At 43.8% G+C, this 24999-nt stretch overlaps 1 protein-coding gene and 1 long non-coding RNA gene across 4 annotated transcripts in view; one reads left to right on the plus strand and one right to left on the minus strand.

Annotated features, from left to right (window-relative positions):
- Positions 1-6327: 6327 nt before the first annotated feature.
- Positions 6328-9624, minus strand: CDKN2AIPNL (CDKN2A interacting protein N-terminal like). 2 transcript variants are annotated; one of them, XM_081894702.1, is made up of 4 exons: positions 9356-9624; positions 7918-8017; positions 7503-7556; positions 6328-6532 (listed from the first exon to the last, which is right to left on the minus strand). In XM_081894702.1, the coding sequence occupies exons 1-3, from the start codon at positions 9553-9555 to the stop codon at positions 7545-7547; spliced, it is 312 nt and encodes a 103-aa protein (XP_081750828.1). In that variant the 5' UTR covers positions 9556-9624; the 3' UTR covers positions 6328-6532; positions 7503-7544. The 2 variants fall into 2 exon arrangements, with proteins under 2 accessions (XP_081750828.1, XP_081750829.1); XM_081894703.1 differs by lacking the exon at positions 7503-7556.
- Positions 9625-9761: 137 nt separating this feature from the next.
- The window catches only part of LOC309360192, a 50819-nt gene continuing 35581 nt past the window's right edge, over positions 9762-24999 (plus strand). For both annotated transcript variants that reach the window (XR_014163948.1, XR_014163949.1), the window contains exon 1: positions 9762-10491. This is a non-coding gene — a long non-coding RNA (uncharacterized lncRNA). The remainder of the gene's footprint in view (positions 10492-24999) is intronic.

Below are 24999 nucleotides of genomic sequence, written 5' to 3' on the forward strand. Positions count from 1 at the left end.
CTCAGGCCTTGTGGGGGGCCGGACTATATTTGGAGGGGGGGTAATGAACTAATTCCTGTGCCCCACAAATAACCCAGAGATGCATTTAAATAAAAGCACACATTCTACTCATGTAAAAACACGCTGATTCCTGGACCGTCCGCAGGCCAGATTTAGAAGGCGAATGGGACGGATCAGGCCCCTGGGCCTTAGTTTGCCTACCCATGCTCTGGACCCTTCAATGTGGGGTTCTTCAGGGTTGACTTTATCCTCCATGCTGTTTAACATCTACATGAAACTGCTGAATGGGATCATCCAGAGTTTTTGAGTAAGTTGTCAGCAATATGCTAATGACACACAGCTCTACTTTTCTTTTACATTTGCAGGTGTGGCCGTGTATGTATTGGACTGTTGTCTTGCCTTGGTAATGGACTGGATAAGAGCCAATAAACAGAAGCTCAATCTAGATAAGACTGAGGCACTGTTAGTGGTGGTTCCCTAGACCAGATGGATCGGAGGTTGCCTGCTCTTGATGGGGTTACACTCCCTCTGAAAAAGCAGGTACGCAGCTTGAAGGTACTTCTGGGTCCATTACAGTCACTTGAGGCTCAGGTGGCCTCAGTGGTGGAGAGTGCCTTCCATCCCTGTCTGGACAGGGGTAGCCTAATTTCTGTCCTCTATGCTCTGGTAACCTCTAGGCTAGATTACTACAATGCATTATACATAGGGCTGCATCTGAAGACAGCTTCCAAAACTTCAGCTGGTGCAGAATTCAGCAGCCAGGTTGCTGAGCAGGGGAAGATGGTTTGAGCATACAATGCCAATCTTGGTTCAACTGCACTGGCTGCCAAGTAGCTATAAAGCCTTAAATGGTTCAGGACCACAATACCTCAAAGACCACCTCTCCACCCCAGACTCTGTGATTATCATCTGAGTCCTTCTTTGGGTGCCCCCTCCATGAAAGGTCTGGAGGGCAGCAACACAAGAACAAACCTTTTAGGTTTGAAGACAGCTATCATATTAAAACACAGTTGCCAACACCACAGTTAAAAATGCTACAATTTTATTATAAAACACACACAAAATTCAGTTCAGTATAGAGACAGCTGCTCACAAAATATTTCTACAAGCTTGTTTTAAAAAGAACACTTTACACAACAGCTTAAAGGCCTGTGAACCTGTATTCTTGTGGGGATCAGCTGGCAAAAAGAATCTTGTAACATGAGGACAAACTACAAAAAGAACCTGGCTCCATTCCCCATCACAATGTGTGTATTCTTAGGATGTTTATGTGATTCTTTTGATCTATGCTTCACCGTCTCTAATATAGAGTCTCCATCTCAAAAGTGATGAAAGCAAGTAAAGAAAATGTATGGCAACTTTTTACAGACAGATGGGGATGCTTTGTAAATTTTTGGATATACACTTTAAAAACTGATGGCGTGACACTGGTATTAAATTCCTCTCTCTTTTTCTTGAATTAAATTTTGACATGAAAAATGCTTTAATGAAAAAGTTGACTAGCATTTCTCTTCTTTCATCTCTTAGCTTTGTGAAAAAGTATTCAGTAAATATTTTATACTACTTTGTATAGAACATTAGTGGGAAATGGTCTGTTTATTTGGCTCCTGGAAAATGATTGCCAAATGTGCAGCTCTGAATTATGTACAGGGTTAGCAAGAGAGAATCTGACCCTAAAACACAACACTGGCCTCATATCATTTCATATCGACCATTTCCTGTTATGCAAAATAGCCAAACGTTCCTCACAAAATACTATGAAAGAGACTGCCAACTTTGAAGACGTGTGGAAAACTGCTCCTGGTCCTGAAGAAGACCTGCTTGGTTGGTGGGCAGGATACTAACTCCTCAGGTGCCAGTGTAGTGGTTAGTGCTGGACTAGGACCTGGGAAATCTGGGTTCAAATCCTCACTCAGCCATTAAGCCCACTGAGTCACCTTTGGTCAGTCACAGTCTCACAGCCTATCCTTCCTCACAGGGCTGTTGTCACCAGTGTTCTCACCAGCAAGGCTCATGATGCCTCCAAATGATTGTGCTCTTTTTTTTAGACTCCTCAATCCTGTTGATGACGCCAAATTTAATGCCTTGCATTTCTGTGATCAGGACCAGGCTGCAATCACTCTGAAGTTACAGAACATGCACACATTTCTTTCTCTCAAAATAAAATAAAAACTCAACCTACAATTAACGGGAATTTAAAACACCCCATTGTCCCACTTACTTGATAACAGCAAATTTATTGAATAAATGAATCAATAATGTTAGTTAACTAATGATATTCATGTGACAGTTCTTGTCTGTGGTCTTCCAGTTATCAGTTTGCTTTACTTTGAACTCTTTCGTCCCTCAACTTCCTTTTTTTCCCTTTTGAGAAAACTGAAGGTGAAAAAGAGCACAATCATCTCAGAAGCATCATGAGCCTTGCTGGTCAGAACACTGGTGACAAGGCAGAAAGGGTACAGGGAACAAACTCCATTAACTTTCCTTTGTTTCTTTAGGGTACCCTAGGTTTTTAATGGTAAAATATGCAAGGGAACAAGACAGTGTCTGGGGAATTTAAAGCTATTCTGCCATGCATGCTTTGGTTTCATGAGTTGCCAACTGAAGCAGGGTGGTGTTAGTTTGGCCATCGGATCAAAAGGAGATGGCAGAACGCATCTTTAAGTGTCTGGTGTGTGTGTTTGAAAGGTTCTATTTAACAATTCACGGTTCCACCGAACATTTGAGGGAATAGACCCCAGGTCTTTAGGGGGCTTTAGGAGCAATTCAATAGCTGGAAGCAAGTGAGGACCCAAGGCACAACAAATGGTCGAGAGATTTCTGGAAGGGATTTGTGTTCCGCATAGCATTATTAAACTAAAATGGCTCTTTTGGCAAATGGGGAAACATCCTTCTGGGATTTTTAGGAGAATGGTTTCTCAGCTTTACAGAAAACAAAACAAGGCTTTTGTAGAGAATCTTGCCAGGGCTTTTGACTGTATCAGTGCATTGCAGCAAAAGTCCAGCGATGCTGATTGTGCACAGATGGAGAGGAGGAAGAGGCAAGATGGAAGGAGCTGAAGCAACTGAAAGCAGGAAGAGGATGCTGGAAAAGATACAGAGGGAGATGCAAAAGTTGAAAGCAGGTCTGACGCACAGTGTTTACAAGGCTGAAGAACAGAGCCATGACACAGCAGAAGGGACTGTTGGTTACAGGATAACTTGATGAAGATGGCAGTCCTATCTGCCAAAGATGTGGTAAAGCGGGGCACATTGCCAGTGGAGAAAAATGATGCTGGCAAGAGTGTTCCTTAGTTGGAAAAGTCGAACAGAGCCCTGGAGCAGCTGATGAGACAGGTGCAAGACATGGAAGTGGAGTTGGAAGAGGAAAGGGAGCAGCACTCCATGGCTGTGGCTGCCAGGAAGCTGGAAACAGATGTAATAATGGATCTAAAGGCCCAAAGGGACTTTGCTAGCAAGAATCATGAGGCAGCCATCAAACAACACTGCAAATTGCAGGCCCAAATGAAAGATTAAATGCACAGCTGAATGATACTTATGTGAAATGTTAACACAGGCCATTGAGGATGAGAAGACATCCCTCTCTTGCTGTGTCTGACATTTGGCACACTCCTTTTCAGGGAAGCAGAGATTATTCGGTTTGAAGGAGGAACTTGCAGCTGTTGAACATGCTAAATGTCAGGCACAGCAAGAAAGGGATGAGATTGCAGTGCCTGAAGGCTTGGATAGCTCTGCTTGAAGAAGGACTGGAGGAAGAACAATTCAATACTGAGCTGTATCTAAAGGAAGCAGATCTTCAGATTGACCAGATAAAAGTAGACCTAGACATAGAGGATAGTAAAGCCCATAAAGAATGAAAATGCTCACCAGCAGCTTCAGCATCAGAACAAGGAGTCTAAGGCCAAGCTGCAGGAAATGGAGAATGCTCCAAAGTTTAAATACAAGTCTTCCATCACTGTTCTGGAAGCAAGGACAGTACAACTGGAAGAACAGCTGGATGCTAGAACAAAGGTAAATAAAGTCCCCAGCAAGCAGGTGCAATGTACTGAGAAGAAAAAAGGTGTGGTACTGCAAGTGGCTGCCTCGGTTTGGGTCGCTTCACCTCAAAAAGGGTATCCTAGAATCGGCAAAGGTTTAGAAAACGGGAACCAAAATGACTGAGGGAATGGATAAACTCCCATATGAGTAAAGGATCACAGCATTTGGGGCTTTTTAGTTTAGAGATGAGGCAAGTAAATGGCAATTTTTTCCCCTCACATAAAACTAGAACTCATGGAGATCCAATGAAGCTGAATATCAAAAGATTCAGGACAAATAAAGCTACTTCTTTATACAATACATGAACTAAAGAATTCACTCCCATGAGAAGCAGTGATGGCCAACAGCTTTATGACTTTTAAAAAAGAGGACCAGAAATTTATGGAAGAGAAGTTCAGGCTACTGACCCCGATTGCTATCTTGTACCTCCCCAGTTGGAGGCAATATGCTTCTGAATACCAGGTTCTGGAAGCCACAGGAGAGTGTGCTTGTGCTCAGGTCTTGCTTCCTGACTTCCCATGGGCATCTGAGTGGTCTCTGTGAGAACAGAATGCTGAACTAGGTGGGCCACTGATTCAGCAGGGGTATTATTAGGTTCTTATGAGAATCGTAATGCTGTCAAGGTGACCTTAAGTGAAATTCCCACAAAGCAATGGTTTGGGATGCCTACAAATAGGGGACAAGGGGTTAGCTCCACTGATTTTGACTTTGAGACAAGAGTCTTTGGCACTCCAATAAGCCCCAAAGAGACATTCCCTCTAGAGTTCATGAGAGTGGTGGAACCTCTTGTTCACGACAGGGGATAAGTTGTGGCTCTGACTAGCTTAAAGGGACAAACACAGTCATGCGGGATACATGAGGGCAGGTATCATTAGAGCAGGGCAAATGTAAGGCCAGCTCCTAAGGACTTTAGAACACAAGCAATGCATCTGGGAGGGGCATGGAATGGTGGTGGTGGAAGTGATCTCAGTGAAGGAAGTACAGTTGGGGCAGAGCAAAGTAAGAGGCCAGAGAGAAGACACAAGGGGAAGCAGCAAAGTTATAAAGAAAATGGAAAAAGGGATCTAATGAAGGATACAGAAGGAAGAGTAGAGAGAGAGCACACAGAAAAGTGAACTCTGAAAGAGCAAAGACAGAAACTGTCACTTAAATAAAAGCAGTTAACTGACAATACAATTCATTTACTCAAGAGATTCACTGTTGCAAAATAACCAGCAGATGTTTGCAGTTGTGTGTTTTAATTGTTCATGAATTATTGTAATTTTCATTTCCTGGTTGTGTGTGCATTTTTTTAATGACAAGTAAGTAGTTCCTTGATGCGAGATTGATTGCAGCCTGCTCCTTCTCATCCTGATCACAGAACCCTTAAGCATTATGGCTACATCTAGTCAGATATGCACCTTGTGTACCCAGCAAGTCAAAGGCCCTGCTTAATGAGGTTAGCCAGATAGCAGGTCACAATGCTCTACACCAGAGCTTTCCAAACTGTATGTCGTGACAGATTTGTGCGTCGGCTGCAGCGTGTAGGTGTGTCACACGAATGCTCCCCACACTCCTCGCAGGGCTGGAAAGGAGGTAGTTTGACCTCAGGTTTGCTAGTAAAGCTGAATTACTGTGACGTGAAATGATGCATGTCTAAAAAGTGTGTCACCAACATGAAAAGTTAGGAAAGCTCTGCTCTATGCTCCATCCCCCCAAGGGTCACAGAAACATTGCCAAGTCCCTTGATGACATCCTTTAAAATGCCTAAACCACCTAGAACACAGTAAGCCACTGTTTCGTGCTCAGCATTCTCAGTATGACCATCCTCCTGTGCCACCTTGGCAAGATAACCAAAAAGACACCATCCTTCACCCCCTTCTTACTACTGCTGATGCCATCTGCCAAATTAAGCCTCTAGTGACACCTACTTCCCCATCTAGCCATCTCTCCACCACATAACTGCTGGTCTCCACTAAGTGAGCAGGCATATTGATCTTGTCAAGAACCTGGGCATGGAGCAGGCACCACTTGTATCCTAGTGCCTACTCTCCCTGCCACCACAAAGCAGAGACAGATAGTCATATTTGGACTTTGGCTGCTCTAGATACAATATTTGCTTCTCTGCTCTGAGCAGCTGGTCCTTCTCATCTTTAACAAACCAGTACACAGAGAAGAAAATTTGCTAAACATGTTACATGTTAGACTCTTGAACCTGGGGCCCCTTTGAACCAGGCCCCCATACCAATTTCTGGAAGGGCTTTTCTGTGCCAGGTGATCAAAAGGGGAAGAATAAGAGTCTTTAGTACCTTTTAAAATCTGAGTCAAGATATACATTTTTTAATTAAAAAAACCACCCCATTAAAATCAGTATCCAGTGTAAATATAGCCTTATTTAAAATGCATCTTGGAAGTGATCCTTCTTGCAGTGTCAGGATTGCAGTCTTCCATGTTAAGCCGATGGTGTGGCATAATGAAAGCTTGACATTTCTTCTCTTGGACACTAGTGTTGATTCTAAAAGAAAAAGAAAAGCGTGCAGTAGAGGGCAGTTAAGCCAATCACAATTGCATCTATCTGAAATAATGAAATTATTATTTAAAATGTTTAGTTTAGTCATGCATTAAATAAGGCACCTCAGCAATAAGAAATCCTGCAGCAAGGCGTGATTGTTCTCAAAGTTTGTAATTTATTATGTATCTCCTGCAGGATGAACAAAAGCCGTACTCCCAGTTTACTCACTTGTAAGCGATTCTAAAATAAGTCATTAACAAGTAAATAAGTCCAGACTAATTCATGCAACCATTTTAGCCCTTGGCAGCTGGCCTACCTACCAGATGCTGTGGTACTCCAACACACATCAGCTCCAACCTGCATAGGCCATCAACATCAACACTAATTACTACTGTATTACAGTTGTATAAGGCCAGCTGTGGGTGTTAAGTGGCATGTGCACACAACTATGCATAATATAAATAATAAATCTTGCCATGACCTGAGTTGCTGAAGTCAGCACTGACTTTCCCCTATGGCTACTATATATTAAAATGATTGTAAGTGAGCCCTGGGACACTGCATTATCATATGTTAGCGTTACTAAAACAGATTTTAATGGCTTATTTAATTCAACCAAGCAGAGTCTGATCAGCACATACCTGTCACATTACATAGTTTTGATTCTTTTCCTGACACTTAAGTCACAACAGATCAAACTGGCTTTCACCTCCTCTACCATATGCTTAGCACAATACTATGTATTGTCTACAGGGACAATTATCCATAGTATTTTAGTAAGCAGTAGTGCCATGCAATTATCAAAATTTAATTAGGTGCAACATTTGCTCAAAATTGCACATTTTGTGAATAGTTAAGATTTGATCTAGTGGAATAGAGCTTTGGAAAATAAGGACAACTAGGATTTGGGTAAAGGAAGTCAAAGAACTATTAGGCAAAGGGAAACTAGGGGTGTTGGTAGTCTTTAACCTACCTCTAGTTTTTTTCAGCTTTCCCTAAAGCTGCATGCATGTATTCACACTTTTCCCTGCAACCATAAAGACAGAAAATGTTTAATTTATAATGGCACCAGGTTATATAAGTTAACAGCTCTTAATGAAATAAAGTCAAAGGGTTCTATCCAATGGCAGCTTTGCAATGTAATGTGCTGCATGAAAGCAGTTTTTCCAAAGTTCTAGAACACTAAGATCAAGAGAGAACTAAGTTACTTTTGGGGAGCTATAATAAAATACTCAAAAACGGATCACAACATTCTCTTTCCAATTGAATTAATTTTGTGTATTAAGAGATCCTATTCTGATCCTAACCAGTTTCAGTATTTTCAAAAGTAGGTCCCTTCAGCATTTCAGGTTCCCCACCCCAAGAGTTCCCAAATCATGAATATTCACCTTTTTCATTATCTCATCACGGGTTGTGAAATGTGGTGCATCTTCAACTTCAATTCCCTCAGCCATTTCAGTTACCTTCTCCAAGAGATCTTTGTTGTAGCTGAATAAAAAGAAGAGTAAATGGAATATTTGTGCAATATTTTGCTGTTCCTCTCGGTTCTCAATACAATCCATGTGTGATTTTTAAAAAGTTTAGCCTTGTAATTTTAGCAGCTGAAACTGCAGCATACATTAAAGGTAGAAAAGGCTGAAAGGGTGAGTGAGGAAAACTGGGTTCTTCTATCTAGACCAACTCAGTCGTCTTCTTGGATTTTAATTGCATTGCAAGACCAACCTCCCTTGTGTGTTTCACTTATATATGTAGGAACGGATTCAACAAACAAGTCCTGCCAGTGAAAACCTGTGTGCAAGGGACCTTCATTAGCACAACTGAGTTTCCTCCCTGCAACTCCAACCCCAACCCCCAATTAGCTGCTGGTGGTGGGGGTGTCAGGAAAACCACCAGGAGAGGGCACACTGCTTCATCAGGAAAGCAGAAATGCTTGCACTGCTCTGAGCAACTTGTTTAGCACTGCACTGAATTCCTCTCATTATTCCCCCACCAAGCCAAGCAGTTAGGAAGTAAATTTTATTAAGTTTCTCCTAACAATGCCTGGAACAGATTACAGTGGTACCTCATGTTAAGTACTTAATTCGTTCTGGAGGTCTGTTCTTAAGCTGAAACTGTTCTTAACCTGAAGCACCACTTTAGCTAATGGGGTCTCCTGCTGCCGCTGCGCCGCCAGAGCCCGATTTCTGTTCTCATCCTGAAGCAAAGTTCTTAACCTGAAGCACTATTTCTGGGTTAGCAGAGTCTGTAACCTGAAGCGTATGTAACCTGAGGTACCACTGTACTGAAGTGTGAAATGTATCTGCTCAGTTTTAGCAGGGGAAATATTGTTGCCACTGCGGCTGCAATCTTTACCCTCTCCTTTAAACACAGCAAGATTGAGGCTTGCTGTAACTTCTAAGTACAGTACTGTAAACAAGTATAGGATGCTGCTGCTGCTGCATCGGAGCCTTTCAAAACCTGAATCACATATTTTTATACTGAAAACCTACAATATGGAGACAGAAACAAGGGGATTTCCACGGACAGAAATAGACACGTTAGCTGCAACTCTCAGCATCAGCAACTGTTAAAAAACTCGCAGGTGGGCAAATATGGAAGGGAACCATGTGTGCGTGCCTGTAAAAGCACGTGGGGTGCGTATTGCCTCCCTTTTTTACTATTATTATATAATGTGTTTTGTGATTTATGTTGTAAACCGCCCTGTGGTCTTTGGATTAAAGGCGGTATATAAATTTAATAAGTAAAAAAAAAAAAGGGAGCGGAAGTTAGATTCTGCCGCCACATGCCTCTAGTCCTTTGGAAGGCGGGAGGGAGATGGGGCGGTACCTGCATCCCATGAAGATGTGATTGGCCCAAACCATAGAGAGCGAAAGCAGCTGGTCCACGCGGAGCGGAGAGAGCGCCTCCCCATCTCCCGGCGGATAATTGCGCACGATGAAGGCACGCCGCGCCTGCCAGTGCTTGTCGTTTTCCGAGTAGGAGCGGAACTTCTCGGGGAACTCGGCCTCGCAGTCGTCGCTCACCATCCCTCTCCCTCTTCCGTCCTCTACAGCCCGCCAGAAAATAAAAGGGGGGGGACTGCGGGGAAACGGATATGACGCACCCGTTCGAAAACGAGGGCGGGGAAGAAAACAGGAAGAATAACATTGACGCTCTGGCCTTGCCCTCTCTACTCCTCCGGTGCACCTCCGGCTGCTGAATGCGCCCAGCACCCCCGCTCTCTGGTCAGGTCGCGCATGCGCTGTGGGGCCGTATGGGATCATCTTCCGTTCCCCAGCTCGCTTGGGGCTGTGGGATCGCGAGTTCAGTTGAGGCGTCTCAAATGGACGTCGTTTACATCTCTTCAGCCCCCCCTCCACGCCCACTGCTGTCAGCATGAAACTGCCCCCACCCATCCTGTGTTTTCCTACGTCCCCGGCTTCCTTTTCCTACTCTGGTGAATCGATAGCCCCGCCTGACGTCATCGGGATGCCAACTGCGCTGCGTCCCTTTCCCGCCCTCTCTGCGTCGCCTCACAGGAGGACGAGAGGGGCTGCGTTGGACTGCGCCAGATCCACGCAAAGGAATGTGCAGATTACGTGTTTTAACGCCCACGGCCCTAAAGCCTCAGAGTCTTCCAAAGCACTTCACTCACTGATCTCTGAGGGGCTTAGCTTCTGGGGAAACGTGAGCCCATGATGTGCCTGCACACGTTATGCGTCAACCTTGATGCAGAGAGCCAATTCTAACTACAAAACAGAAAGGAGATGCCCGCGCTTGTGCTCACACTCCTGAATCTGCCCCCACAGGGATTATAATTCCCTGAATCCAGTTGGATCTTTGCTTCAGACTCATACAGTCTACCCTCTAAATGTCAACTGACCAGTACTCTCCCCCCCCCCGGGGTACTCAAGGACACACAGTACTTGCACCTTTCTTTCCAAAATGTTAAAAGTGTGGCATTTAACTGTAACAACTTCATGGTGAGTATTGGCAGCTTTTTTCATTAAAAAAAGCACTGGAAATTATTATGTTAATTAAAACCACTGTTCCTACAGAGTAGTCAGGCCATCCTATGGAAGCCTAGCTAGGCAGGCAAAGACAAAATGCCCCACAAGGTTCAAGAGTGACAGTTTACTCCAGTGTACTTCATACAGCATTAGATGATCATCCCTGAAAGGGAATTAAACCATATGATGTGGTTTGGGGATTAGATTATGCACAAACAAGCCTTATTTCATAGCACACGGTTATGCATGTTTACTCAGGTGTAAGTGTGCATTGGATGGCAGCCATTTATCTTCCTGCCCACATCTTTAATTTTGAAGGCAAGGATGGGGAACCTCTTGCCCTCCAGATGTTGGTTTGCAGCTCCCATCATCCCTGACCAATAGCCATGCTGGCTGAGGCAGATTGAAGTTAAGAGTTCAACAACATCTGGAATGACACAGGTTCCCTATCCTTAATAATCTAAAACGGCATAGTAAAAACATGGCCTTCCTCTTAACTGTACTTAGAGAGGCTAGTGCACACACACTACAGAGGCTAATGTGCACACAAAGCCCATTATTGCAAAGTGTATCCTAAATCCCTGAAACTAAACTAATTCCAGAGCCTCGCCAGATCTATTGCTGAAACCCTGTTTGTTCAGGTAAAAATAACTCCTCGTTGATTTCCACTATCATTCCACTGTCCCCTAAATCCCCAAGGCCTAATTTAACAGAAATATCTGAGAAGAGAAGAAGACACTTGGGGCCACTACACGGCTGTGCCATGTTCTAGAGTGTAATTAGCTCTGCAAAGCCAATAGATTTCCTTATAGCACATTCCAGCTAATACATCAAGGGACGAATCAAGGGGGAGTATGAGCACTTTCTGGTTCTCTGTTGAGCCCCCCTAATGTACAGCGGGAGCTTCAGTTTAGACTGGCTACCCCATTTACTAGTCCTTTTATATTGAAAACATGCTACTTTGCACCAATCTCTATCAACATGATGCCACCCCCCTTCCCCATTTAGTATGATGACTTTTTTTCCTATTTAAGCTGTGTAGTCCTTCTCTATGTAGCCTTGTATTATGCTGGTGGGCTTCCCACTTCTGTCTCATTTCCTATAAAAGTCCCATCTCCCGCCCTTTAGCTAATTAAGACTGCAATCCAATACACACTTACATGAAAGTAGGTCCCATCCAGCTCAGGAGTGCTTACTTCTGTGGTGCTTACTTACTTGTGTTATAAGACAGCAATCCTAAACACTAGGGCATAAGTCCTATTGAATTCAGTGGGATTTCTTTCTGAATAACAATGCTTGTAAGTGGGCTGCACAAACTTCAGCAGCTTGCAAGGACTGTCATTCTTCAGATGAGCTGAGGTTGAACTACTGTATCATCCGAGTTGGTCCAAATTATTGCTTTCCTGTTGCCAGTGCTCAATAAAAATAAATCCTCACACAGCATGTAGATACAAGTTAGCAATGTCTGGAGTTGAATATTTATAGTATTTGACGGTTGCAGAATGTTCAGCAGGCTTCCCTTAGTACTGGAGCAACCCAGGCACAATAATCACAGGCATCTTCCAGATGCCTTTAGAAAACAACAACAGGGGAATGGATGTGGGTTTCATTTTCCATTCTCATCATATTCTAAGCAGTTGGGGTGAGGGGGTGAATTTCTAGAATCTGCTTCAGTTTAAAAAGAGTGGCTTCATGCAGCATTCCCTTGCTGCTTTGCCTTTTTGGATTCAATTCTTTACCACTGTCTTCCATGTGGGGCACTTTGATTCCTATGCTGTCTGTCAGAGATGCAGTACATAAGCGAGGGTGTCATATTTTTCAAAATGTGATTTAAGCCAGTCTGCATTTTAAGCCTATCTATGAAAAAACTGGTCTTTAGAAAGGCAGATTCTCTGGCTTGCATGCATCTTTATTTACTATAGATTGGCATACGGCTGAAATTGTATTCATGCTCTCACCTGGAACTCACTTCCAAGTAGACATATATAGGAATGAGGGGTACATTTACAAAAATAAATAAATGTTGGAACCTTTTTCAGGACTAGCTGACAGCATCCTAAAAATAGATTGTGTTTGGTTGCAGATACTGCCATTTTGGTTGCCTATGTGCATACCTTGCCATTCCTATTGTTAAGCCTGCCTGTTTCTATTCCAAGTTCTGTTTCTCCCAAATTACAAAAACACACACATGCAGACAATGTATTCTGCTAGGACAGCCTTCTACCTACCTGCTGCCATTTTTAACCTTATTCATAGTCATCTGCCTAGCCTTAGTACATTAGGGGCTAGTCCATACTTGCACTTGTCCCATGCCTAGAAAGCATTGGTCCGAGAGGCTTTCCATTGGTCCCACAACTTTCCCAGGGAAAATCGACTCTTTAACTCTAAATCAGAGCAAAATGTCAATCCGGAGAAACCCCAAAATGCCGTTTGCTCTGAATGAGAGATAAAGAGCAGTTTTCCCCAGGGGAAAGCTGCAAGATAAGAGGAAGTGTGGCTAAGCCCTCAGCCTACATTGCAACAGTTCACTTCCAAACACTATCCAGCTCAGCTCCCGGTTTTCTCTTCTTGTTTGCTTACGTAGCCCAATCTTGGCCAAGAAGAATATGTGTGCTAGGAATATTCCCATTCCCTCTAGCATACTTGGGATAGTGCCTAAGTGTACAGGAACTTCCTGTTTCAGGGCAAATAACCAGCAGAATGACCTATATTGATGTGGAAGCCTATGATGCAGTTTCCATGCTCTTGCTTTCATTGAGTGCCAATTGCATTAGCTGGACAGTACTAGGGATGGGATGATACCTAGAAGGAGAAAAGGAAGTGGCAAAATACACTTGGTGGGGCATACTTGGGACTGTAGAGGAATGGGGAGTGGGAAGAAATGTTGGATTAGCTGTGAATGCCATTTCCTAGGGTTGCTTTTCTGCCTGACCCACGGAAACGTAGCAGGTGGTTTCCCCTGGAAAAATTAAAATGAACTATTGGTGAAACAAAAAGGTAAAAATCTTAATCCTTGTACAACACAGTCCTGTGCATGTCTGCTCAGAAGGGAGCCTCATTTAGTTCATTGGGACATGACCCCAATTAAGTAGGAATAGAATTGCAGTTTGTTATACAAAGGCGGAGCACTGTAAGGTGAAAAGGTGACAACCCCATAAACATCAAGAAAGTCGGGTGACATTGCTTGTAGTTTTTTTGTAGCACAAACTACTACAGCAAATAGCATTATTAGGGATAATGGGGGGGAAGAGAGAGACAAAGCATGTGTTGGGGTAAAAAATATGTTCTAAATGATTTGTGTAGGTAGCATTCCACAGCTTTACAGCCAAGAGAGCAGTTGTACTGAGCAATCTGACAGATTGGAGAAGACTTTATTCCTAAATTCATGTCTGCTGAACCTATAACTGTAGGTATAAAACAAGGAAGAGTGTGTTTGCAACACTATACAGGCAATCTGCAACACTCTCTCTACTGTGGCTGTCTGGCACAGCACTGTATCTTCCCTCCAGTTCTTTCTTCCTCCTCCTCTTCTTCTAGAGGGTGCACCTTGGCCTCTTCAAACTGGATGTTGTCTAGTCCTGAAAACCACTGTCAGTTTTGACATGTATTCAAGATAATATGTATGTTCAGGGCTGTTAGTTTGCCAGCAGTTTCTTTTGCTGTATTGCGTCTTTCGTATCACACTTAACCATGAGCAAAGAACATACACAAGGAAAAAACTTTTAAAGATAAGAGCTGTAATTAACATCATAAGACTGTAGAAACAATCATATGCCCCAGAGATTTCCTGTCATTCTTGTCTCTCACCCACCCCCATTGCATTTTTAAAGCAGTATATTTTGTTGGCTGTTGAATGAAAATTAATATTCTGGTCCTTCATCTCGTTATCTATATGTCTGTTAAAATGGCATCTCTGGGTTGATACAAAGCACTTGTAACATAAGCAGCAGAAGACTGACAAAAGTGATGATTATCTATGTGTCTTCATATATTTCTCTCAGGGGTTTCTAGTAGTTTAACCAAACTGCTAGCTGATTAATACTTTTTGTAGGCCAGAGAAATCATTCTTTTAAAAAATGGGATGGCTTTTTCATGTAGTTTAAACATTTGAAACTGGGAAATGAATTTTACTGAAGGCAAACGATATTAAAGGATGGAATCCTAATGTACACATAAAGGGGGGGTAAATCCTTTTGAAAACAGCAGAATTTAGAACTAAGCAAACGTGCATAGGCTTGTGGTGTTGGGCTGCAATCCTGCACACTCAGCTGGGATTAAGAGCAACATGGTGAATTTATGAGTGAATATGCTTAGGGTTATGCTGCACAAAAGGCTCTTAAATGGAGGTGGAGCAATTCTTGATCTAGTTCTCTGGCTTTTCTAGTCAGGGAGGTACCTAGTGGTTGGTTAGGTTGGCACCCACCAAGGGGGCAGGTCAGGTGAGAAAGTGCAAAAATTGTGCTTCTCTTTCTGCTTTGACTGGGGAGTCTGGGGAATCGTAGCAACCCTGCAGAGTCCCCTCCCCAGTCCACCAGCAGCACTGGTGGTTAGTTTGCACAATGGGGCTCCCAGTGAGGACACCACTGCTTGGCACTCCATTCTCATGTGGTGCTGCTCCCCACCCTCCACTCCTCCTCCTTGCCCCAAGAATGGCCTTTCAGCTGATATGGTGACTGAGAAACGTTAGGTGAGGCTCTTATTTTACCACAGCCGAGTCACTTTTCCTTGGTTTCTTTGCCGCCTTGACCAATTTCCAACATGCACACTGCTGCATGTTTACTCCAGAGAGCAACAGCCATTGACTTAAGTGGGGTTTACGTCTGAGAAAAGTGTGCACTGGAGCACAACCTCCAAGTTGGCGCATTGTCAGAAGTAACGAAAAGGCAAGCAAGCTATTGTCAGAGGTTTCTGCCTCTGGCTTACCAGATTTAAGTTGCAGTCCTGTCTACTGGGTTTTTGGGGAGTAAGCCCCATTGAACTCAGTGGGATTTACTTTTGACTAGACATTTATAGGATCATGCTGTTAAACGCCCCGTTTAAGAGTCATTTGTGATTATTGAAGTACATCATTTCTCCTCCTGGTGATGGGTGTGTGTGTGTCGATACATCTCCTTGCCAGGGGTGCAAGAGACCAGGGTGAGGTGCGCAGATACAGCTCCTTGGCAGGGGCACAAAGGAGCCTAGGTTTCTAGTAACCTGGGAAGCTGTCTCATCTAGCTCAGCATCCTCTAAATACCAGATAGGGTAGTGGCTCTCCAGGATTTCAGCCAGGAGCCTTTCCAAGTACTACCTGGAGTTGGCAGGTTGGGGATAGAACCTTGGACTTGAACCTTATAGGAGGAAAAGCTGCTTAGGTAGGGGAATGATTTGCAGTGAGCAACCTATAGATGGAGGAATGGCTTCATCAGCCCTTTGTCCTCTCCCCTGCTACAAATAACACCTTCCTGAAGTATTGCATCTTAGCCTGGCTGAACAACTGTGTGAGTTGAGCTTGGGTTCCTGGATCTTTTCAAGTTTCCAGGACTGGGTATGAGCAAGTTGCATGGGTGACCCATTCCAGCTACTGGTGATCTTTATTTAATTGCATTTATATCACACTCCAAGGAGCTCAGGGCAGCATAGGTGGTTCTCTCTGCCCACATTGTATCCTCACAACAACATTGTAGGCTGAGAGATTGTAGCTAGCCAATGGTCACATCCTGAGCTTCGGGACTCAGCGGAGACATGAGACATGCTCCTTGTCTAACACTCTAATCTTGTACTACATAAACCGCTTAGAGGTTTTTGATGATTAAGTGGTATATTAGACAAAGATACGGCTAAAGGGAAACACCCATGGTCTAAACAACACAGAATATTGGGTCACCTTAAAGACCTACACATTTATTGTGGCATAAGCTTTCAAAGACTACAGTCTGCTTCGTCGTTATGGCTAGATACACTATACCCATGACTGTGAGTTGTTGGGGAATACCAGTGAAGAGTGGTGTTGTGCTCATTGTCCTCTTGTGTGCTTCCTATAGGCATCTGGTTGGCCACTGTGAGAACAGGGTGCTGGACTACATTATTTGATCCAATGGGGCTCTTACGTTCTTCAAAATATCTTGGATAGCTGCACTAGGAAGAGACCTCTGTGTGGGAGACACTATCACTTTAAGAGGATTATGCTTAAATGTATTGCTTGTGGGATCCAAAAACAGCCTTCAGTAGGAAATGATCTGGGGGCAGCAGTGACTATAGTTTTTCTATCAATGCTTCATTTTGTAAATAGTTAATAAAAATTGGTTTGCTGCATTTTGAACCCTGATGGTATAAATACAACTACCTCTGGCTGAGTTCTGCTGGCATCTGAAGCAAGACAGTACAAGGCTAGACAAGCCATCATCTGACTTGGAATAAAACAGAGTTCACATGTTTCTGTGATAGGGTGGAGCTGAAACAACTTTAAGAAGCTCTGTGGCTTTTGCTGCTGCTGCATTTTCACCATCCGGGCGACTGGCTTGGAAGCCCTCCAAGTGGTTTAGGAATATGGTCTTCTGTGATTACATTCTGTTAGCCAGAATTGGTTGTGATCATTCATTTCCTGTGTTCAGCTGTTATGCAATGTTTCTGTGTTTTGATGAAGAGGTGCTGGAGGAAGTGAGCATTGTTATAGTTAGTGGGAGAAACAAAAGCTTTTGAACTTCAAATTTCTGGGAATAAAAAAAAAGTACCTCCTACTGTTTTCTGGGAAAAGTAGGCAGAAGAAAACCTCTCGTTCTACAGTGTTGTGCAGAACTGTCATATGCAGTTCTTGGGAAGTAGTTGGCTAAAATCTGCACTGTTCTTTCAAAACCTTTGGCAGCGAACCAGAGGACCAACCAACAGCATGAGGAACAAACTCTGTACCAACAAACATCATCCCCAACAGAAGACATTCTTGTGTTACATTTTGTAGTGGGGGAAACATTTCCCTCCCCTTGTAAAGAAAATAAATGGTGTGTAGGGAAGGTGTTTCCTTCTGCTGATGCAAATGAAATCAAATATATGCTTAATGCTTACAGTGTATTTGAAATATTGATTGCCCTAGATTGCTGAAGAATTCAGACTCATCACATAAACTACAGCTAGGTGTGATGCTAATATGCCATTGATGGCTTCACTCCATTTAGAGAAAGTATAAGGAAGCTTTCAGTGGAAGTTGTGCATCCTCTACGTTTGGGGAGCTAGTCATCACACTGTTTCATAAATCTCGTCGAAATTAAATTTGGTCATACAGTTCCTATGACAATTTCTGAAGAGCAAGCATGCAATGTGTAAGAATGTGGATGGGGTGAGAAGCAATACACTACTTGCAGCAGTTTTGTGCAGCCTCCAGGACCTTGACAGATAACAGAAAACCTCAACCTTCCTATTAAAAATGGTCCTTGTGGATTTAGATACCTGGCACTTGAAAATAAGGTGGCAAAATAGATTACAGGCTTAGGTCATCCTCTATCCTGAAATCAGTTTTATAATTATGTGAGTGGTTTCTTGGTGGTTACAGCCTACACAGAGATGGCTCTGGGCAGAATTTGTGCATTTGCAGGGGGTTGGACTAGATGACCCTTGGGTCCCTTCCAACTCTAAAGTTCTATGATTCTATGGTGAGAATGTTCACTTCTCCAAGTTCACTTTGAGATGTTGGTGTCATCCAGAAGGAAAGGGGATGGCAAAGATACAGGGGCTGAAAGAAGGGGTGGTGGTGGTTAAAGGGCTGAAACACAGTTTTGAATGTCACCAATGTAAAGGCTGCAGCTGAGGCCATGAGAATGAATATGAACTAAGAGATATTGTAGACTAGTGTGGTTGCCGCAGGGCCTCTATGAGAAATAGATTGGAGTAGAGACAGTAACAATGTAAGTGGTGAGGCCATAAGCATCAAAGCAGGCCACACAATTGGAAACCTCTTGAAAAATATACCAAGGAAGATTGTCATTACCATTTCCTCTTATTTATTCATCTAATCAATTCATTTATAAATCACTTGCCACGAGGCACCCCAAGATGATTTATGATGTAACTTACATAAAACAGTTACGTAGATTAAAACAATTGCATATATTACTAACATGCAGCTAGTAAACGGAAATGTTTTTCATTTCTCGCTTATCAAGGCTGTTTCAGTAGCCTTAGAAATGCCAGGTAAGAGTCGTGGCCGTGCTTGGGATTACTGCCCCTGCTGTAAGATTTTTATTATCTATTTTTTTAACAAAAAAGCAGAGTCGTCAACTCCCATTAACCAAGCCTAGTTGTGTGTCCAGCATTCTGTGCTGAACACTTTACCCTCATTTATCCCATGATGTGCAGGAAGGCAGGAGACGGGAGCAATCTCCCATTCTTGTTAACGGGAATTGTGTACCTCATTCTCTGTGCATTGTGCTGAGAATGAACGGGGAAAGACGTGTTTGGAATCAGCAAAAAGCTTCTTCTATTCAGCTGGAAGAAAGCGCTGGCTAGAGCTGGCGAGTAGAGGGAAGAATTGGAAACAATTGCTTAAAAAGAGAATCGGTTGGATTTCTCCCCAAATTTCTGCTGAGGCAATGACAATTTGGAAGTGTTTTGCAGCCTTGCTCCCAACCTGGTTGATAACCTTTGTGTTGTGTGCAATAGTGCTGCTACCAGCACTTTCATTGGTACGTCAGTTTTTCATCTGTGCTAGCTAATGACTAAAACAGCCCCGGTAGCGCAGTTGCTTATTTTCCAATATAATTATTTCTGAGCACTCCTACATTTGCTGCTTATCCCAGGGGATGGGCTCTCTGCTGTGCTGCTTTGATAGAGCAGTCCTTTGCATTCTTCTACACCTTCCCTTCAGGTGTGGCAAATCAGGTTGGCAGCACCGCACTGTTTTCAAGCTCTGGTGGCATCCCACCCCTTCTTCTTGGCTCTTAGGCTGGCTCTGTAATTAAGCAGGAGGTGGCAGGTAAACACTGACTTGTACACCCCTAATGATGCTACCTTCTGCCTTGACTGAAGACCCGAGAGCATCCTAAGCATTAATGAACAAAGCCTCACAATGCCACCGAGAGCAAAAGCAATGGGGAATTAAGGCCCTGTTTACTTGAGCTGTTTGTGAGCAGTTAAGAGCAAAACCGTGTCATTGTGCAACAAAGGCAATCAGAGAGCCACTAATACAGACTCCAGAGTGCATGCTGCTCACCTAAAAAAATATGTGAAGTGCTGCATGTTATTTCAACCAATGTTAAAAATTTAGAAGGAACCCAAAAAGACATCTGGTTAACTTCTTCAGGGTGGGACCTTGCTTCTCCTCTCTCTCTCTCTCTCTCTCTCTCTCTCTCTCTCTCTCTCTCTCTCTCTCTCTCTCAGGTTTCTTTATTTGAAACCTATGATCTTCAGGGAAACATACTGGGATAGTTACCAGCACACCCTAGACATGGATGTGATAGGCAAAGCCAGCAATACCACAAAGATGGGTGCCATGTCAGATTTCAGGAAGGGACTCAAATCCAATGGGATGTGGGTTTCCTAGAGGCATCTGGGTGGCTGCCTCTGTGGGAAGGAGGATGCTGGCAGAGGCAGTTTTAGGGTGGCACAACCAGTGCGGTTGCTCTGGGCACCGTGCTGCAGAGGGTGCCAAAACAATGCTGTAGAACAGAGCATGAAAGGCAGAGGGTGCCGAATTTTAGCATCGTCCAGGGCACCGCTGAAATTTGAAAGCTCAATGTCCACCACTGATGTAGAACCAGATGGACCTTTGGTCTGATCTAACGAGAACAGCTGTCATATTCTTATGCCAGTTGAATTGCAAATATTTATTGTGATTTTGCTTTTTTGTGTATCTCACAGTACCTAGGGGAATGTTATCAGCATAAGATAGTTATTCTTTCCCTCTTTCTTGAGAAAAATCAACCACCAAGGGATTTGTCTCTTGGGACTAGCGTATGGAGGAATTGAATATTGTTTATAATAGTAGTTGCACATCATAGACAACCACTGTGCTTGCCTGAGACAAAGATGCTCCTGAGGGACAGTTCCATGGGTGGTTGTATCCAGAGCAGATTCATTGCAATTAATGAACATGGCTAAGTTTGGTCCATTGATTTCAATGGGTCTGCTCTGAGTAAAACTTAGGTGACCTGAAGGGGGGGTGATGACTGCCCCCTGCTCAATATTGCCTCTCATCATGGGCTATGTTTCTTCCGTACCTTGAAGCACAGCCATTCATTAGAAATATACTGGCTTTTAAGGCCTTATTGCTGTTACCCAGCATGACATCATTTTCGTGGTTTGATTGGTAGAGCACTGGCTGGCTGACAGCTGTCTTTAGGTCATTGGCATCATTTATCTCATTCAGTGTTTTAACGCAATGAAGACCCACAATATCTCTGCTTTCCCATCTCTCTTCTGCACAGCAGCTGCCAATTACCACTACACAGGTGTTCAAAGAGAATCTAAAGGATTTCAGATTTAAGTTTTGCCCAGAGGGTTTCCCCTCTCTTTCTTAAAGCAATTTGGTTTGCTAATCTCTCCAGTACAGCAATTCTAGGCCTGAGGCACATATTTATTTTCCTTTAATAGTTTCAAAATTAGGGCTACCCAAAGCGGGTGGTTTTATTTACATCTTCTTTTGTCTGTCCTCCCCAACTGAACTTCTGGGCTGGGGTTCAAGTTGTATTTCTATGCAGAAGAAATACAGGGCAAACTGCAATATCCAGCTGCAATATCCAGCTGCAATATCCACAGAGGTCTCTTGTATTCTGCCTTTCAGTTCCTCAGGAAGTGGACCAAACAGAACCTTACATATAGGTGCTGCTTCCTGGGTTCATCCTTTAGTTGAGATTCCTGCATTGCAGAGGGTTTGACTACATGATCCTCAGGTCCCTTCCCACTCTAAAATGTTATGATTCTACGATCAAGGAAAAGGCAAAATGCAAAGCTTCCGTGTAAGCAAATTAGTCTGAAACATTAATTTATCCAGGGTGCAAGCAGTAAAAAATCACCTATTTCTTAGAGGCAGGTGTGGATGCAGGGAAGAAATACTAAGTATTTTTTATTATTAAGATACTAAGTAAAAATTAGATTGCAGGATGGTATGTTTTAGCTATATTTTAAATGTGGCACAGGCATCCCCTTCTCCCTCTCCCGCTGAGAGGAGCAGATTTCTAATATGTATGCATTACCTCTCATTAGGAAACGAGCATATTTAATGCTGGGTAGTTCTTTGAACTAAATTACTGCAAAAGGAGGGATGTTTTTCACTTTGAAGAGTTGCCATGATTTCAAGGCAACACACTCCTGATCACCTTTTGAGTTAATCTCAATCTGACATGAGCAAAGGTGGGATGCTTGATAGTTGGAAAGAGCAGCCAGAGTTGAGAGCAGAGTTTGGCAGTGATGAGAGCCAGAGGAAAAAGCAGCAAGCTGGAGAGAGTGGGAGCCATGTTTGATTTCTGTTTGAATCCAAGATTGTAGCTATGGGGAAAATAAGGCCATTTTGGGGTGTTAATGCTGCAAACTCCTCCATCGTAGGCTCAGGTTGTACATGTAAATCATATATCATAAAGACACCACAATCTCTTCTGTGCCTCATTTCCAAAGGAAACACAAACCCTGGGTAAGCGCCTGGAACCCCTGGAATCTTGCGCTGTTCAGAGACTGGGGTGACGCACAACTACACTATATCATTGCCAGTACAGAAATATGATTCAGCTGCCAGTCCAGTTGGCTTTTGTACATAGAGTGGTAGTGGTGGGGTGCCATTTTATCCTCAGGCAGCAATATGTCTTGAGCTGGCCCTGATGCCGCAGAAGCAGCCGCCAATGTGGCTGTATGCCTTGGAATTCCTGGCTGCCACCACTGGGTAGAATTCAGTGCAATGCTAAGTGGGGTTTGCATGCAGGGAAGGAGGTCTGTTCACACAAGGAGACTCCATCCCACCATGTGCACCCACTGAACCTGTCCATGGTTTCCCCCATCCCTCGAGAGCATATTTAAGGGCCACAGGAGGGGGAGGACGAAAAAGTCCTGTTGTGTGAGTGGACCCCGTTTCGTATTCCGAGCAACTCTTTTGAATCCCACCCACCAGGGAGGAAAGAGGAATATGGAGTCTGCTATAGGCCCTTGTGCGTGTGCCAAATTATCTTTCATTGATAAAATAAGGTCTTATGATGAAAACAATTGTATCTGAACCTAAGATTAAGAGTAATGATGCTATTTTACCTGTAATCAGGATAAAGGTGTGGAGAGGTATTAATGTACCTGTGACATATGTTCCAAGAGCTACGTTGGTGAGACTGAGATGGGGCTGCCTCACCCATTCCTGTTGTGCTCTGTCGCTCCTTTACACAGTCAGATCTGAGTCTGATGTGTAGTTATTCTGATGGCCATCTTCCCCTCTTCCAGTGGCCAGTAAAGACATGATGGACCCTGACCCACACATTAAATTCTCTCCTGATAAGCAGTGAAAGTGCACCATGGGTGCCAACATGGAATAAAATATGGGGGGTAAGCACTTGCACCCCATTTGAATGGCAATGTCCATTAACTTTGGAGTGTGTGGGCCCCTCAAGTACTTTATGGGGGTGCTGCTGAAGGGACTTCGAGAGTTGGCACAATGCCACATTGAGTAGAAGTCTGAGTTTGGGTAACCAATTCAGATATATACTATTTTTTTAATACATCTGAATTGGCTACCCAATTTTTATCCCGTTTACTTTGATTCCTAAATAACAGAGAGGCTAAGCTCATGATGTTCTGAATTTAAGCAGAACACACCAATAGCGGTTCCAGGAATAAACTTTACAAGGTTAGTTGTCGTTATCTGTGGCTTCTGATAAAAATACAAATGTGCTAACCTGAGGTTATGCCTTGAACTGTAACTCCACATTCAATTCCTCAGAATTTCACCAAAGCCGGCGCAACAACAAAACAGTAGTTTAATCAGTGATTGCTAAAGAAAACAATGTGTCACATCCTGAGAATGTAGGCATCAAGCTGCCAAATCCCTGTAGGTGGGCAGCCAGCAGTGCAAGTAGGAGAATGCAGTATTGATATCTGGGGAGGAGGGTGAGTCAGAGAGTTTTCTAGAAACAGGAAGTCAGGAATCACTCCTCCTCAGTCCTGCCCCAAAGTCTTTTCAGCTGCAAAGCTCACTGGGGGCTAATTTGTTTCATTGGTCCCGGCCTCTCGCTAGCCCTTGTAAAAGGTAGGAGGTATCTCTTACTACCTTTAGGCTCCTCAGCAGTTTGTAAGTGGAGTTTTCCTGTATCCTTAAACCTGCCTGCTTTGTTTGCATCTGTTACTCCCTTTTCATTGCTCAGCTCCAGGCTTCCTCAACCTCGGCCCTCCAGAAGTTTTGAGACTACAATTCCTATCATCCCTGACCACTGGTCCTGCTAGCTAAGGATCATGAGAGTTGTAGGCCAAAAACATCTGGAGGGCTGAGGTTGAGGAAGCCTGCTGTACTCTGTCCCATCCTTTCCATTGGTCTCTCCAGTGCCTGATCTGGCAATGCCCCTTGTATCCCTGTAAGCTCCTAAAACAGAGTTCAACTTCAACAGCTGGTCAAAGGAAACTCTTCTATCTGAAACATTTGTTGGCCAAATTTATTGGGGTGGAGGAGGATTGTGCATGTTTGGTCTCTAGGCATTGTCTGTCACGTCAGTTTGATGCAAATGCATCATTCTCGACAGATGATATCTTTATCATTCCAGTAATTTTATTCACATTCTCATGCTGATTTTTTTGGTGGGACTAAAATTGGTTTTTTTAGTCTATACACATTTTTAAACAATGTTTTATATATATGTGTCAGAGCTGCCTCTAGGTCCCAGCTCACAGAGGACCAACGCCAGCCGGTGGTAATGTACAAAAGTCTTTATTGAAGTTCAGTTTCCATTTACAAGCCGCAGCGTGCAGCTCTACGTCTAGAACCTAGACCGGCGAAGCTCCGTCTGAGTCTCCGCCTCCTGTACACCAGTTTAAGACTCTAGCCTTACTCCACCTCTTCCATTGTTCTTTCCTCCTCTGGGTCCTTCTGCCCCCCGGGGTCTCCTCCTTTCTGGACTCTTCTGACGCTGACCCCCCTGACTCTTGTCCCTCCTTCCGGCGGGCTTTAGGACCTGGTTCCCTATCCGGGCTACCTGCTGTGCCGCTCGCCTGTACATTTGAACTTGGCGCGTGCGCCCAGCCTCCAACTTTCCTCTCGACCGTTTCCGCGCTCTCCGATCGAGGCGTGGTCAATCCTGACTCATCTCCTCTCGCTGGTGGTGAGCAGCAAGTAGATAAATAGGTACCGCTCCGGTGGGAAGGTAAATGGCATTTCCGTGTGCTGCTCTGGTTCGTCAGAAGCGGCTTAGTCATGCTGGCCACATGACCCGGAAGCTGTACACCAGCTCCCTCGGCCAATAAAGCGAGATGCTGCAACCCCAGAGTCGGCCACGACTGGACCTAATGGTCAGGGGTCCCTTTACCTTTTTACCACTACATATAAGCTCATCT

The sequence above is a fragment of the Podarcis melisellensis genome (genome assembly GCF_964234715.1).
Source record: "Podarcis melisellensis genome assembly, chromosome: 2".
Taxonomy (NCBI): Eukaryota; Metazoa; Chordata; class Lepidosauria; order Squamata; family Lacertidae; genus Podarcis; species Podarcis melisellensis.